The sequence below is a fragment of the Hydra vulgaris genome, chromosome 06 (genome assembly GCF_038396675.1).
Source record: "Hydra vulgaris chromosome 06, alternate assembly HydraT2T_AEP".
Classification (NCBI taxonomy): domain Eukaryota; kingdom Metazoa; phylum Cnidaria; class Hydrozoa; order Anthoathecata; family Hydridae; genus Hydra; species Hydra vulgaris.
Genome location: NC_088925.1, coordinates 35,236,621 through 35,253,481, shown reverse-complemented (window position 1 = coordinate 35,253,481; position 16,861 = coordinate 35,236,621). Strand labels below are relative to the sequence as shown.

General features: G+C 28.8%; 2 protein-coding genes across 2 annotated transcripts; one reads left to right on the top strand and one right to left on the bottom strand.

Moving 5' to 3' along the window:
• The first annotated feature begins 734 nt into the window (after positions 1-734).
• Positions 735-3,377, top strand: LOC136081015 (uncharacterized). Its single transcript, XM_065798352.1, has 2 exons — positions 735-2,532; positions 2,630-3,377. The coding sequence occupies exons 1-2, from the start codon at positions 1,803-1,805 to the stop codon at positions 2,692-2,694; spliced, it is 795 nt and encodes a 264-aa protein (XP_065654424.1). The 5' UTR covers positions 735-1,802; the 3' UTR covers positions 2,695-3,377.
• Positions 3,378-4,449: 1,072 nt separating this feature from the next.
• Positions 4,450-5,265, bottom strand: LOC136081359 (uncharacterized). Its single transcript, XM_065798670.1, has one exon. It carries the CDS (start codon positions 5,263-5,265, stop codon positions 4,450-4,452), a length of 816 nt encoding a protein of 271 aa, XP_065654742.1.
• Positions 5,266-16,861: the final 11,596 nt, after the last annotated feature.

Here is a 16,861-nt window from a genome sequence, read left to right as displayed (position 1 = left end):
TTAAACAGTAGCAATATTATTTTGCAAAAAAAAAAAAGATCAAAATATATATTTAATTTATTCAGGTAGCCTAAAATATGATAAAAATATTTTTGCAACAAAAGTTTTTTAAGAAAATCATAATAGTTTGCATATTGCTTTAAGTCTCAGCTTTTAATTGCTAAAACAAAGAAAAATAAAAAATCACGCACAGAAATAGAAACCCCCAACTGTTAAATTTAAAACAGGGTATTTAGATGTGATCCACTTAATTACCACAAAATAATTGTCTATTAATTTACTTACTGTTGATTATGCCAGGAATTTGTTTTAACTACAAGGGAGTGCTGCTACATTGACTATCTTATAGCCTGCTGCTACAAGGAAGTGCTGCAACATCGACGGAGGGTTTGGTTGGGGCAGACAGTCTTTTAAATAATACAAAAAAAAAAAGTATATTAAAATATTCCTTATGTTTATATTAAAAAGCCACCACTTTGAGCAAGTCTCAAAATAAACAAGCGAAAAAATAAAATTATTTTATGCCGCTTAACTGCAGATTTACCCATTTATTTAAGTAAATGATATAAATATATATCTATATGTACATTATATTTGAGATTATATTTATGTATATATATAATTATGATATAAATATATATCTATTCTTGGGGTCGCGATCGCGTCACAAAACGAGTTACCATCTTTGTAAGGGGAAAACATTGAATAAATGTGTTATTAGTGCGTTTTGTTTTAGGTTTTAACCCGGCGTTAAAATATTGAAAACACTGAAAAAAGATATTAGTGAAATCTTTTGAAAATCATAAAGTTTTGTACAAACGATCGATAGCATGTCGTTATATGAATATTGCGATAAACTAGATTTTGAGGCGTTAGAAAGATATATTAAAAAGTTGGAAGTACTTGGTATAAAACAGTGCCCATACAAGTTTGCTGCTGACAAATGGAAAGATGACCCAACAGAATACAATACCATGATCTCTATAATTATTTAATTAAAAGTCCGAAAGTTTTTTCACCGGGAGCAATCGAAAACTATAAGGCGTTGGAAGCATATAAGTACTTTGTTTCTGGTTGGGTACAGCCTTTGTATCATATTGTTTTAAATTTTGGTCATGTTCTTTTGAAAGGCGAAGTAAAGCCCTCCTACAAAACCAACAATTCTCCATATACTGCATGGGTTGCTCTTACAAAAAATGGATCAGTAGTTTCTAGCCACTGTAATTGCATGGCAGGGTTCGTAAATGTGATATACTTAAATATTTTTATTTACAGTTTGAAAGCTATTACTATTTATCTTTATGCTCTATTAAAACAGTAGAATTTTAGTAGAATTCTTTTACAATATCTAGTAGATTTCTTCAAAAGTTTGTCATAATATAGTTGAATTCTACAAGAGTTCTACTGTTCTAGAACATAGCAAAACAATAATCAGTTAAACTTTTAATGATTATTAACACCCCATTTTTAAATTCAAATGTTAATCAATTGACTTTAAAACTTCCACAAACTTTAAGAAGCTTTTATCAACATTCATACCTTAATCTAAGTGAGCAAGACTTTGTTATAGAAGCTAACAATCTTGCTAAGTCACTGAGTATAACAGCTAAAGAAGTAAATTACCTCGAAGAAGCAACCAGAGCTCAGTCAGCCTGTGTATTGTGGCATGAGCATAGAAGTGGAAGAATAGCTGGCTCCTGTATTTATGATGTTATGCGAGCATCTCTTAAAGCTCCGTCAAAATCTTTAGTTTTAAAGATAACAAAACCTAACTTTTCTTCAATAAATACTCCTTCCTTATTATGGGAAAAGAAAAGGAAGAAATTGCTCTAGCGGAATATATAAACATTTGCTCAGTAGATGGTTATGTAACTGAATCAATTTGTTTATCTCCTACAATGGTTCATAAAGATTTTGAAGTCATTCATATCGGTTTTTATGTTTGTCAACAAATACCATGGTTGGGAGTCTCACCAGATGGCTTTGCTTTTTGTTCGTGTTGTGGTTATGCTGCCATAGAAGTTAAATGCCCTTACAGTATGAAAGAAAAAGGTTTATCAGGTGCTATAAACAGTAACAGGTTTTACATAAAAACACAAAATTCAAAATATTATTTGGATTCATCCCATTATTATTATGCACAAATTCAATGTGAAATTTTTATTTTGGAGGTAAACTATTGTGATTTGATTGTTTGGACACCAACAGAATTTGTTTTGTGCAGAATTGAAAAGAATTTAGATTTTATTGAAAACATAATAGTAAAAAGTCACAGTTTCTGGAGAGAAGTCATCCTCCCTGAATTAATGACACGCAGGATAGAAAATGCTGAACCTATTTTGAATCGAGAAAAGTCTAAACTTAGTTATTGCATATGTAACAATGAACAAGTGAACACTTCAACTGAAAATGATGGAGATTTGGTGGGTTATGATAAGTGTGATCAGTGGTTTCATTTAAAATGTTTAAAACTTAAAAGACTTCCAACTTCAAAAGTTTGGTATTGCCAAAAATGCAAAAATGACATTAAAAGTAAATATTTATATTTTATAATAGCTTGTATTTTTTTATATTGAAAACAAATTATATAACTAAAGAAATTTTTTATAATCTTAATAGTTTATTTCAGGAAGTAACAAATTTGTGTGCGATGTGATGGTGCATTCTAAGAAAAGAAATCAAGATTTATGCTAAGGTGCTGCGCTACTTATAAAAAACGGTTATTTTCATAGCCACATATTAAAAACATTATAGCATAAAATTTAATTGGTAAAGCTTGGTATGGTAAACTTTATAAGTTAAATTTCACATATAATTTTTTAAGATTAAAAACTAGTAAATCAAAAAAAAATTCTTTTTTCAAATCCATGCTTTATGCAAGTAGAATTCTATTGGGCCTAGAAATTCTTTTTTTGTTATCTTTTGTAGAAGGAAAAATTACTGTTTTTTTTTTTTTTTAAATTTAAAAATTACTGTTTTTACTAAATTTTTGTTTTTTAACTTAATAACTTAAGGCTTATTAACTTAATAACTTAAAACAATAGGTTTTGAATCGCTGCGCTTTAATGTCTTCGAAACTGCAAATAATTTGCAAATCAATGATTTTTGTGACGTAATACGCAATTCATATCAAATACATAAAATGTATGGGAAAATACAAATTAAATTTTTGTTAACTTAATTAACTTTTTTTGGTCAAATTTTTCCATTTCCTTGTATTGTCATACGCCTCTACTTTAATAAACAAATAAATCTCCAATTTTGGTAAAAGATCTTGATTTCAATTAATTAATTACCCATTTAATCTAAAAAAATTTTATAAATATCCAACCCCTCTTAACTATTGACTCCATCTCCCAAAACAAATAATATATATGAAAAAAACAACAAAAAAACAAAAATTAAAATAGAGTAGAGACTCTCGAGTCCTTAATACAACGGGGGGAGGAGGAGGGGAGGTTGAAAGGGAGTGGAATTATAAGTCTATATGTAATAAACGGGGGGTGGAGGGAATTACAATATAAGTATTTTTATAAAAAAATCAATTTAGAAATCCAAACTAATATTTTTTTAAAAACACGCATTAAACTATTTAAATCTAGCGTGGCTTGCGGTCAAATGTAAATGTCAAATTAAAAAACCCCTACCCATTTATCAATTTTAAAGGAATGTAAATTTGTTTCAGGGTTTTCTATACTTTAAAAATCACCTGTTTATTAAATTTTAAAAATTTCTGGAAAACTTCTTGTTATTAAGATCTTCTCTGTTTATTAGCATAAAAAATGTAAACCTATTGACTATTCCGTTCCCCCCCCCCCCCTCTAAATATATGCGAATTAAAACATATCTCCGCCCATCAAAACAATTTCAACTTTTTAAAGCTATTTAACCACCCTTTAACTAGGTAGGTGACATAGGCAAAGGAGTCAAAATCAGAGGTTTCCCATTATTCTTGATTTTAAAAATTATATAAATAACCCTTCCAAAAGAAAAAACATAACATTTTAAGATTTGGAAAAACTCTATAAAATATATATTTCAAATGCATAATTAAAGTTCATGCTATAATATTTTTAATAATATGTGGCTATGAAAATAGCCGTTTTTAAAAGTTGCAATTAATTTGCTCAGCACCATTCTTGGTTTATGATCCATGATATCCATCGGTAACTAAATAATTAAAAATAAAGATAATTATAAGTTTTATTATTATGACAGATTAATATAATAAAATAAAACTTTTAAAACAAGTCTTGATGAATTTTCAATAATTTTTTTTTTAATTGATTAACTTTAAGGATTTCAAAAACAAGATTTACATAATTTAAAATAATAATTAAAAACGACTTTTATATATATTTAAAATAATAGTTACAAATGCATACATTATTTAAATACCATACTTTCACCCAAATTAGTAAGAGCAGCACAAACCACGACAACTTTATCTCAGCTTGCTTGAATTAAACATAATGCTTCCTCTTTTATATTTTTTACAGTTCGAATTGGCAAAACACCTTTTAAGATAGTATATCGATTTTTTATGAGTCCAATTACTCTCTCAATATGAATTCTAACTGATGCTATTTTCCTAGATGTTTCAACCTCATCTGCAGAGAGTTGTAATTTATTCCTTGTGAATGCTGGAATTAAAAGCTCAGAACTAGAATTTGCAGCAAAATCATCTTGTAGGGTAAAACCTCTATCAGCTAAAATTTGATCACCTGGACAATGGTATTTCAAAGATGTAAAATTTGATTCACGGACAATCTGATTGTCAGAAGCTCTTCCACCCCAACATTTTGAAACAAAATTGATAACACCTAATGGTGTACATGAAATAAATACCTTTAAAGTGCTGTGTTTTTTATAGTTACTGTAACATTGAGCTTTTGCCAAAAATGGCCCAGGTGATTCAATATATATCTCAAAACAGTCAATAACACAAGTTAATTTAGGAAACTTTGACTTAAATACTGGTGGGATTGTATCAAAAATATGCTCCCTGCACTCCATTCTAATTAAAAATAATAATTTCTCTGCCATCACATCTAACCACTTCAAAAAATATTTTATAGCTGAAGTTTTGCAAATATTACATATATGAGCTAACATTTTAAAAGTAATATTATGGCGCAGCTTAACAATCGTTAATATTATTTGGTCCTCCATATTTTCTTTGCTTGTTAGTTGATCATTTTCATAACCTTTGCAAAGATAGTCTGTTAAATGTATAAAAACTTCAAGTTTAAGACCAGTCAACATAATACAACTTTAAGGGTTCACTCTCAAGGCCTGGGAGGAACAGGAAGAAATGTAATTTGACTGTTGTCTGTAATTTAATATTTTAATTTCAGCTCGTAGACTATCCATTTCAGCATAAATACTTACACGCTCACTCTCCATTAATTAAGATTTTACAAAATTAGTTGAAGATGACAAGCAAACAAGTGGTATTTCATTAACTTCCATTGAGCATTTTAATGTTGAATCCACTGAAAGGGAAGAAACAATTTTCTGCTTTTTATTAGACAAATATTGTATTTCAGGTTTATTGAAAGCTGAAAACAATGTAGGAATGTAATCTGGATCATTTAATGCATTTTTCTTTTCACCTAATAGAAATAATTTATAATTTTTAGACTTTACTAACATATATATATATATATATATATATATATATATATATATATATATATATATATATATATATATATATATATATATATATATATATCATAATATATATATATATATATATATATAAATACATATATATATATATATATATATATATATATATATATATATATATATATATATATATATATATATATATATATATATATATATATATATATATATATATATATATATATATATATATATATACATTTAATAAGTTGTTTCAAACATACCAGAAATAAAATGTTTCGAACAGACATAATGAAATCTTGACTTTGGTGACCATAGCTTGTTTTTAATAATATTCCCTTCTTTGTCAATTACGACTTTGTCATTACGACTAATTGCTTCAATCCAAAGTTTACGACGTATTTGATCTTTTGGTATCAAATAATATTTTAGCTATGGAGAAGTTTTAATATTGCTTGAACATCCAAAAGCACAGCAACTCTTAGGCATTTTTAAAAACTTGACTTGGTGTTTTTTTTATTTTAGAGCTGGGTTAAGTCATAAAACAAAACGCGCTAATAACGCGTTTTGCTCAATATTTTCCCCCGACAAAGATGGTAACACGTTTTGTGACGCGATCGCAACCCCAATGATATATATTATAATAATATTATATTTATGTATTTATGTATATATAATTATATAATACTTAAATATAATTATACGTATATCATTTACTTATACTATAAATGATATAAATATAAAATAAATAATATAAATTATAAATGATTTAAGATCCTTAAATCATACTACTAGTATAAAATTAACAAGTCATAGATTATACCTCGTTGAAATATAACATTTGCTGAATGTTATAACCTATGACAATATTCATTATTAAATAGTATAACCTATGATAGTATAATCTATATAATATAGTATAACTTATGACAATATATTACATAATATCATAATATTTGTTTTCATTTTAAAAGTAAGTAAATTTTTTTTGAGGATCCCAAATATGCTTTATAATATAAAGTATAAATGATTGGAGATCCTCAAAAAACATTTACTTACTTAAAGTAAGTTTTTATTTTAAAAGTAATACTTTTAAAATAAAATCAAATATTATGATATTATGTAATATACTGTCATAAGTTATATATATACTATATTATTTATTTTATATAAAATAAATAATATAATATATAATAATGATATAAGTAAAGTATAAATGATTTGGTACCTTAAAAAACATTTACTTACTTTTAAAATAAAATCAAATATATACCAACTGGGGTGGTCAACTGGGGTGACTATGAATGCTAGTCTCATGAACTATGAACGCAAGTGGTCAACTGGAGTGACTATGAACGCTTTTTAAACATTTATGCATCATATAACAATACAGTTAGTCTAACAGCTAATTTTTTTTTTAACAGAACATTATAGCTTCTAGGCTATCTTCTTAACACTATCTAGCTTCAAAGATTGGTTCTAGGCCTGATAAACATTATAAAGTAAATACCTTAATTTTCTTATATTATACAAGCATATTCGTATTTTTAAAACGGGGTGAGAAAGAACAGCCGATTCGGAGTTACTTTGAACACGATATAATGTTTTTACTTCTTAGATTATGGATAGAGTCTATCCATAATCTAAGAAGTAACAACATGTTAGTCTATCAGATAGACTAACATGTTGTAAGGCTGGGGGGGGGGGGAATACTGTTAAAGATCGAACAGATAACAGAAAGTGTATTTTAATATGTTGTAGAGTCTTTTATTTCAAATCAATTCATGTGAAAATATAACATACTAAGTTTAAAATCTATTTTTTTCAGCACATTACTATTTACAACAATATTTACAAAGCTGCCTTAAAAAAAACAGACCATCAAATATCACTATTCTCGAAGTTCTTACATGGCTCACACAGGCTGCATATAAAGTCAATTTTTTCAATATCAAGCTTATAATATTGATCTTTTTCATAGAAAAGGCCACAACACTGGAGGTGATAAGGTTTTCTGCATTTGTCGCATTGAATCCATACGTCGTCGCTTAACTCCACCCATTTTTTGTTACAGAGAGCACAGTACCAATCACTATCTTTGCTGTTTCACTCTGTTGAACTTGATGGCATCGACTCATCCAAACAAAGAACTCTTTTTCCTGGTTCAACCTTTGGACTGCGTGTTTTTCGTATTGCAACTGGATTTGTACCTAGATTGTTTTTCAGAATCTCTAAAACGGATTCGTTAAGAACCATTACAGTGTCTTTACCACCAGTCTTTATTTTTTCCAGGAAGTCGTTTTATCACCTCTGTTTTGTTCATAGGGTAGGTTCCTGTTGCTCGAAATCTGGAAATTAAAGCTTCTGGTTTCAAGGTGTTTACTGACTTGTTTAAAAGAGTAGGCATGTGTTCTTTTGGAACAGCCTCTTTAATACAATTTTCTATTCTCCACTTTGAAAGTACTGTCCTCCACGACTGCTTTAACCCTCTTAATACAGTAACATCTAGTGGTTGGCAGAGATGGGTTGCATTAGGTGGCATTGTTACAAACTTGATGTCATGTTGAATCGTGGCTTCAATAACTTCTGGAGAAAAATGTGAACCCAGATTATCACCAATCAGCAATGTTGTTCCGGTTTTTAAAATAACAATAGGCAAGAATATCTCCATGAACCATCTGGTAATTGTTCTACCATCAAACCACCCATTAGTGGTGATATCGTATACGGTTCTAGGTAGTCCATCATTAGTCCAACCCTGGTAGAGATTTTTCTCTACCAGGGTTGGACTCATGGTGGACAACCTAGAATAGAAAATCGTATTAAATTCCGCTGTTCATAGTTACCCCCGTTGACGGTATGCCACTACAATTCGTTTTGCTATAAAAGATTTCTTATCATTCGTTAATGAATTACAATAAAATTATAACAAATAGAAATCAATAAAAAGTAATAAGGAAACTGAGATTTGTTAAAAATTTGAAGATTTTATCTTTATTTATTTTTTAACTCTTTACTAACTCTTTAAGATTTTATTTTAAAATTCTTTATAGAAATAACGGATCAAACTCATTTTTTTTTCAATTACAAACATGATTTAAGTCTGGAACAAGATCGCCATGATCGGCACAGTCGGCATAGATCGTCAAACGAACATGGCGAACCATTGGAATATGAACGGCATCACCGGTGCAGTGGTATCGGTCATCAGCCAATGATTCTCATTCATGGACCAAACATGTATAGTTTGCTGGGAAACATGTGGACCTTGGACCCTAATTTTAAGATAATATTGTTCCCAAACTCTGGTCACCGTGATTGTTTTTCAAAAAAATTTTGTATAAGTGTAAAAATGCATAAATGGAGGTTACTATCTTTAATACATACCTGGAGGTTACTCTTCTTGAACAACAAAAAATTGGTTAAAATTGTTATGGTTGTTGAGGATGGTATATAAACAACACAAAAAATGTTTACGCTTTTTGTGTTGTTTAAACCATTTTGTGTTGTGCGGATAGTCTTTACGGCTTCTAGAAACTTTTCATCCACTCGTCAAAAACTGTTTAAAATTACAATGAACAGATTCAGAAGCCTGTTTATACCAGAAACACAACCCTTTATTAGGATCGAAATTTGACATAAGTAAAATTCACACGCATGCTTGATAAGAGCATGCACCACGTTAATGGTTGACTCAGATTCAGGAAACAAACTAGAACCAAGACATACAATTTTAACAGGTTTTAAACATTCTAAGGAATTAACTATGAAAATGATATGTTTATCTTTTTCCAATAATTTTCCAAAAATTTTGGAAGATTTTATTAATTCTTCTAACACATGAATATTTTTTTAGCAGTTTCGAACACTTCCCACCTTTAAACTGACCACCATACAGCTTTGGCTTTTTAAAATATTGGTTCTACTGGTTTGCCGACAAAGTTGCATATAAATATTTTTGAAGATTATTATCAATTGTGTTTATATTTCCACAAAGTAGATAAAGTTCCATTGGAGCAAGGATTTCAATAACCTTTACGTCATCATGCAGATCAATTAGTGGAAGGTTAACGCAACTAATGTATTATAAACAATATGCAGCTGAAAGCTTGTTTCTTTTTTAAATTTTTTTCAGCGACATTGTAAGCATTAGCTGATGAACGGATACTTCCTGGGGTTCTGAGCTCACCATGAATTTTATATCAAAAGCACAAAAATATTTCAAGTCATTTACCTTTAAAATAGTAATAATTTTCTGTAAAGCCAATTATAAACAATTTGTTTACGCCATCATCTTTTTATTTTTTATTACCTATTCCTTTCTCATAGCTAAACTTTTTTTTTGACATTACATTGTGCCTAAAAAAAAAAGTTCACAAGTGTTTTTAAATTTATTTATTTCCAAAGTTAAACTTTTTCAACTGGAAGAAGCACTTTTGCAGAGCTTTATGACTGTTCAACGGCGATTACTTTTAGCTACAACCTCGATTTTAGTTCCCTAATCCTTAAAAATTCGTTTCAATACTTTTGAGAATTGAAGTTTGGCACCTCGTGTATCTTAATATCAAAAGAAATTTAAATCCATGTTTTTAGTTATTATATTTCCAATATTTTAAATAAATTTTTAAATATCAAGTTTGAAATATTAAATCAAGAACAAAAGATTCGCTCTAACTTTATCAGGCTATTTTGTAAAATTTCTCTTCTTGTTGTGAGAGTGCAAGGGTAGGGTAATCCGGGTCCAATGACAACCCTGCACCTTCTACATATTTTTATTGTTTCAGGTGTGGATGCCTTTACTCTTCCCAACTTGATTCTCCCTATATTTTCAGATTTTGATCCTGGAGTAATTGTAGTTCAAGCACTTTCACAGATAGTGATGGCTCTTTTACTTACACGAGTAAGTTAATTTTTATCAAAAAGTAAATTACATGAGTAATTTTAAACATTTTATGTAAATTTACATTTCCGCATAAGTAATTATTTTTTTGAAACTACTTTTACTTTATAATGTAAGTTTTTCTACTTTCAAAAGTAAGTTATGTAAAAGAAGATTACATCAAAAGTAATTTACCTTTAAATGTAAAAGTCACATTAAAAAACTGTATATTTTTACATTTAAAAGTTAATTACTTTTAAAAATTACATCACATAATATAAAATTTCCTCAAACTGTAATTCACATTTACCTATAAAAGTAAATAATTAAAAAAAATTATATTAAAAAATAACTTGCATATGAAAGTAAATTACATAAAAGTAATGTGCTATTAAATGTAAATTAAATTTACAAATAAAATAATATTTTTTAAGTAGGAGTTTTTTATCTTTATATAATAAGTAATAAGAAATCTATATTAAAAATAAATCATATAAAATAAAATTTAAGTTACATATGCTTACATTTTATATAATTTGTAAAGTAAATTAAAAGTAGTTTATATAAAGCAAGTAAATAAATTTACTTATATTTTACAATAACTTTGACAGGATCTTGTACAAAAGTTATGCAAAAAGGTAAAACTTCAAGTCACTAACATTTAGTTTACCGCAACATTTTATTTTTATTTTATTTTAAATATCTTCGCTTCCATCAAGGCTGCAAGCAACCACTCGATAGAGTTGGAAGTTACTGGAAGAGAAAAAATGAAGATTGTAGAGCAAGATAAAGATTGACAGACGACTTAAAGGATTGCAAATTATATGAATCAGGAAAGCAAGATGAAGGAAGCGAATTCCAAAGAGCTGATGTTCGAGGAAAAAAACTAGAGGAATAAGAGTTTTTAGAGCATTTAGGAACAGTCACAGAAAAAGGATGACACTTAATTGAATGATGAGTAACACAAGAATGAACTTTAGTAGATGGCACAAGAGACGCTAGCTCTTTAGAACAGTGTCCATTATAGTTTTTGTAAAAAAGAGAAAGCAACATTACGACGATGTGATAATTATTGGAGGTTGACTGCAAGAGCAGGCCCAACTATGTTTACAATGCGTTTTTGCACTTTGTCTAAAAGAGAAAGGGCATCATTAGAAGATCCGCCCCAGATATGGCAACAGTATTCCATACAAGGCCGGATTTGAGATTTATAGAGATAGAGAATAGAATTTGGAGTAATAAAGTGTCGAGCTCGATAAATAGATGCAACCTTAGCAGATGCTAATTTTGCAACTGATTTGATATATGGTTTCCAAGAAAGATCGGAAGTAAGAGTTAGTCCTAGAAGATGAAGGGTAGATGACTCATCGAGTACATCATCTTTCAAAAATATAGAAAGATCTAAATTATTGCGATAACGATTGGCTGAAAAAATTGAGTTTATCTGAATTAAAGTTCACCAGCCACATTGAGTCCCATGATGTAGCAGAAGTGAGATTCTTTTCAAGCTCAAATGCCCCCTCCAAGCAATCAGAGAATGTTGGCTTCTTATCATGACAAGAATAAATGGTAGTATCATCAACGATTTGCGGGGTTTTAAGTATTTCTTCCCTGTAAAGTTTGAAAATATCAATAATAGGTTTCTGCCCATAATTAAAACCCTCTCTAGTTCTGGTCCATGATAGGTTTAGCTATAATAACCATTCTCTGAATCAAACCGTCTCAAAAATGTTCACTCTCTGGCCAACCATTCGAAAGGTCTGGAATTTAGATAAAGCTGAAACAAAGCAGTTAGCAGAAGGCGCATATACCTATGGGAGACTCAGAAAAGGTAGTTTATTTGAAAGGAAAACAATCGGTATAATTGTTAGTTCTTTTTTACAAGTTTTTCGCGTAGATGTATTAACTATTTAAAAACTAAGGGGAGAAAGTTTAAACCTGTCCTAAATTATGAGGGCTATAACACCATGCCCTGAAGATTAATGAGCGTAGAACTTTTTAAGAGGACGCTTTATTTTTGTAAAGATTTTTTGCCACTTTGATACAAAAAAAGTCCACCTGCTCAAGAATATCCTTTGACTCTAAAAGTCAAACAACTACGGTAGTTTTATATTATACGGTAGTTTGATTATTTTTAGATTTGAGCAGCCGTGGCGCTTGTTGCGTGTTCGCCGTGGCAAATTGGTATTTACAGGAGAATTGTATGCGTCATACATGCGTTACCTTGATTCCCACCAATTTCCAGATCCGCCAATAATATGTATTCTAATCTATTTAAGATAAACACCATTACTAGTACTAGTGCCTGTAGTGTCTAGTAATATATATTCTTTACCATAAATGTGTTCATATATCTAAATGTTGATGAGATTAGTTTAAGAGATGAAATTGATGGGAGTATTGATGAAACTCTTGTAATAAAAGGTTGTAACCAATATGTAACTACATTACTAGTTTTATTGTATAATTGAATTACTAGACTAGAATTAAATGATAAATCAAGTGTAAAGTACCCTCCTAATGCATTAGTAGTGTACGCTTCACAACCTTGTAAAGAGTTTGCATAAAATGGTCCACCAAGTGGAGAAAATAAAAAATCACAGGCTAATCTAAATCATTTATTCCAGTACTATTTGTAGAAGTAGAATAATCTTGTATGCAAAGTGTATGATCTGCAAATATTCTAAGAAATACGTGACCTGGTACATTTGTATTAGGATCTGTTCCTGAAAATGCTAACCATAGTTTTCTGAAAATACCAGGACCAGAAGGCTGAACAAAAATTGCTGTTGCATCAACACCTGTATTTGGTGCAATAGTCTGTGATTTTACTCCAAGACACGTTAAACTTGAATTTGGTATTATTCAAAAACCGCCAAAATTAGGTGTACTACTATCAGCATAATTTTTTGTAACAACATCATTTGAGTTAGTAGGTACTACTACATTTATTAATTTATTAGAATTCATATTAAGATTACTAGTTGCATTATTTTGCCCATCTCTCCTAATGAACAAGTTAATAGCTTTAGATGTTGTTAAACCGATTAAAGTTGAAATAGTATTACGTACGAATTTATCAACAGGCACTTTTATATGTATAGAAAAATTTTTTTTACCATAGGTTGTTAATAATATTCTGAAAATCACATCCTTCATCTAGTTTTTTCTAAAACATATGAATACAAATGTCCACAGAATGAGGTATTTCGATACTGAACTCTTTCACTATTATAATAAACAGGACTTTTTAAATAATTAGCATTTTCAAATGATGGTGGTTGTGCATAAAAGTCAAAACTTAGTTTTTTATTTACGTTTTTGTACCAGAAAATCCAATGAAATCCCTGTGTTTTTAAATCTCCTGTATTTAACATTCCACATTATTTTTTTTGTGTATTTTTAGGTAATTCATCTCTTACAAATAACCTTTAAAATGTTTTATTTTAAGTTATTTTGCTGCTTTAACCAATTGAAAATTTGTTAGTGGTTCATTTGGTAAAGTTATTCCTTCAACATTGATAAATTTGTGATAATTGTTATTAATCTTTTCCATTTTTACTTATAAATTATTATTTTTCTTCTAAAATAACTCTTTAACCTATTTGACCTCTTTTACCCATTTGACCTCTTTGACTTATAAATTATTATTATTTTCTTATTTTAGTTTGTAGTGTCTATATGCTGATGTGTGTATGCCATCTTCTAAAATAACTCTTTTATCGTCTTCTGCGCTTAAATCTATGTTATTAATCTCTTCTGAATAAATTTCATGTAAATGGGATCTTATTATATTCATTTTCCTAAAATGATCTTTTTTACTTAATAAACAATCTTTATAATCTTTGTGTGTTATATATTTCTTAACAACATTTTTCTTTACTCCCTTACATTTTTTGTTATCTTTACCGAGTACTTTGTAAGAACACAACTTTGATCTGAGTCCTATAAATTCTTCAATTTGTGCTCCTGCTGTTTCTACTTTAAGCGTCCCTGTTACTTTCTTAATAGCACCAACTTTAAAACCTACATTATTAATTGCTGGGTGCTTTGGATCAAATTTGCTTGTCTCAATTTGCTTTCAACATCATTAAAATATCTGCATAAAAGTCTTCTGTTTTTATTTCGTATGCTAAAGAATCTGAATCTGTGAATAATAGTTTTGCTCGATCAGAATTTATTTTTTATGTAATCATAGTGAAATTCATACATTAGTGCTTTATTTCAATCTAATATACACATACCTAAGTAAATTACTTTGCTATAAAGTAATTTTGTTTTTTTTTGTATGTATTGCTATTAAGTTTTCATCAAATATTGTTCTACTTTCATAGTTTGGTTTAGATGCTAATTTAATAGCCTCATCTCTGTTTGTAACTAATCTTATATCAACGCTGTTTTCAATATTCTCCATTTTTTTTCCAAATACTAAATTATTCATTAGTTTAAAAAAGTCTTTTTCAAAATCATTAGTTGCTTTAGTTCTTAGTTTTGTATATAGTTCAATGTATTCACATAACAATGCTCTTTCTGCGAACTTTATACCTCTATGGATTTTTGTAATCTTTAATTCTAATCTTTCATACAATTTAAGATTTCCATAATGAATTATATAATTTTTCATATTATTCAAGTTAGGTACTAATTTTTCAACTTTATCAACGATTATTCTTTCGGGTGCTAGTGGATAATCATTATGATCATCGTGTAGATTTTCAGGGTAATCTAAATCAGCTTCAAGTATACAGGAAATTAATTTCCAGTTTGTTAACTCGTTTTCATCCATCCATTTAAAACCATGTGTAGGAAGTGGTTTACTCATTGCCCACCCATATAAATTATTAGCATCTAGATACTGTATCTAAATTTTTATATATATCTTCCCGAAAATATAACTTTAAACAACTGTGAGCATTTAAAAACTTTAAATTATTAAAAGATTAAATATAAGAACATGTTAATAAAATTTATGAAGAAGTCACCATATATTTAATAAAGAAATAAAAAACTTTTGCCCCCGTAACCTTTAATCTTTGAACTTATCTCTAGACATCTATCTAAACTTTGTGCAAATCTATAACTTATAGTGGATGTGAATATTTGCTTCCTTCTTTTTCCTTAGGCTGACAGATTCAGCTTCCATATCAGACACGCGGACTTTGTCCAAATGTCTAAGTAAAAACACAAAAACCTAACCCTAACCCTAACCCTGACCCTTAATATATGTTGATTGTTTGCTTTAATCATACTTATCATTCATATACTTATTATTAGAAGTTCCTAATCTATTAGATATCATACTAATTCCACCTCTTATTCCTTGCTTTATCATCAATATCATATCATAATCACTCAGCAATTCTAATTTTATTTTTGTTTTCTTTAATGCTGCATTCCAAGCTAATCCAGGTGACGTATAATACCAGGCAGGATCTAATTTGTAACAATTAATACAAACATCTCTAAAATTTTCAAATACATCAGTTAGTAACAGCACATCTGAAACATTGCACGAATTATCGTAATCTCTAAATGTTTTACAATTAAACTCGTTCCATACAGTTTGTGCATGCGAGTAATCATAATCAATTATACTTATATCATTTAATTTTGAAAAGAACGATTCTTTTGGTGGTAGTTGTGTTTCAGAAAAAGTATTAATAGAATCAACCCAATCATAGGGGTACACACCTTTTCTTAGTAAAAAATCTAATTTTTTACCTAAATATAATTTTCCGATATTTTTACATTGATCTTTTGTTAAATTCTTTGATAAATTATCTAAATTAGAAAGCAAAAATATATAACTATGAAACGGAGTTCACGCCTAAATTCAACTTTCTTACCATCTTTATTAATAAACTCACCAACTTTAATATCTCCAGAAAACCATATATGCTTTTCTTCATTGTTTGGTAAACAACTCAACTTTCCTCCTGATAATTTCTATATAAACAAGTGAGAATCATAAACAAATAAATTGTGAAATATATCTGGAAAGAATTTTGGAATTTCATATTTTAAATAACAACTTTTATTAGCAGCACCTCTATATTTTCCAGTAATATGACAATGATCAGCTACTTTGTCATTTTCAAGATCTTCTCCACAAGTATGACATGATATTACAGCATTAAAATCATCCTCGTTTTCAGGAGTAAACATCTCATTTTTTGGAAATTTAATCGTGTTATAAATTTTCTTAATATCTTCTTCTAAGCTGTCTACAAAAATCATCCGTTTCATTACTCGCAGTAAATGTAACTGGACTGTTTTGATAAATACTCTCGTCAAAATATTTAATATAATTATAGAATGAGCTTGGAA

Coding starts and splice junctions, on each gene's coding strand:
- LOC136081015 (XM_065798352.1), top strand. CDS start 1,803: ATGGGAAAAGAAAAGGAAGAAATTGCTCTAGCGGAATATATAAACATT. Junction 2,533..2,629: donor ATGCAAAAATGACATTAAAA/GTAAATATTTAT, acceptor AGTTTATTTCAG/GAAGTAACAAATTTGTGTGC.
- LOC136081359 (XM_065798670.1), bottom strand. CDS start 5,265: ATGTTGACTGGTCTTAAACTTGAAGTTTTTATACATTTAACAGACTAT.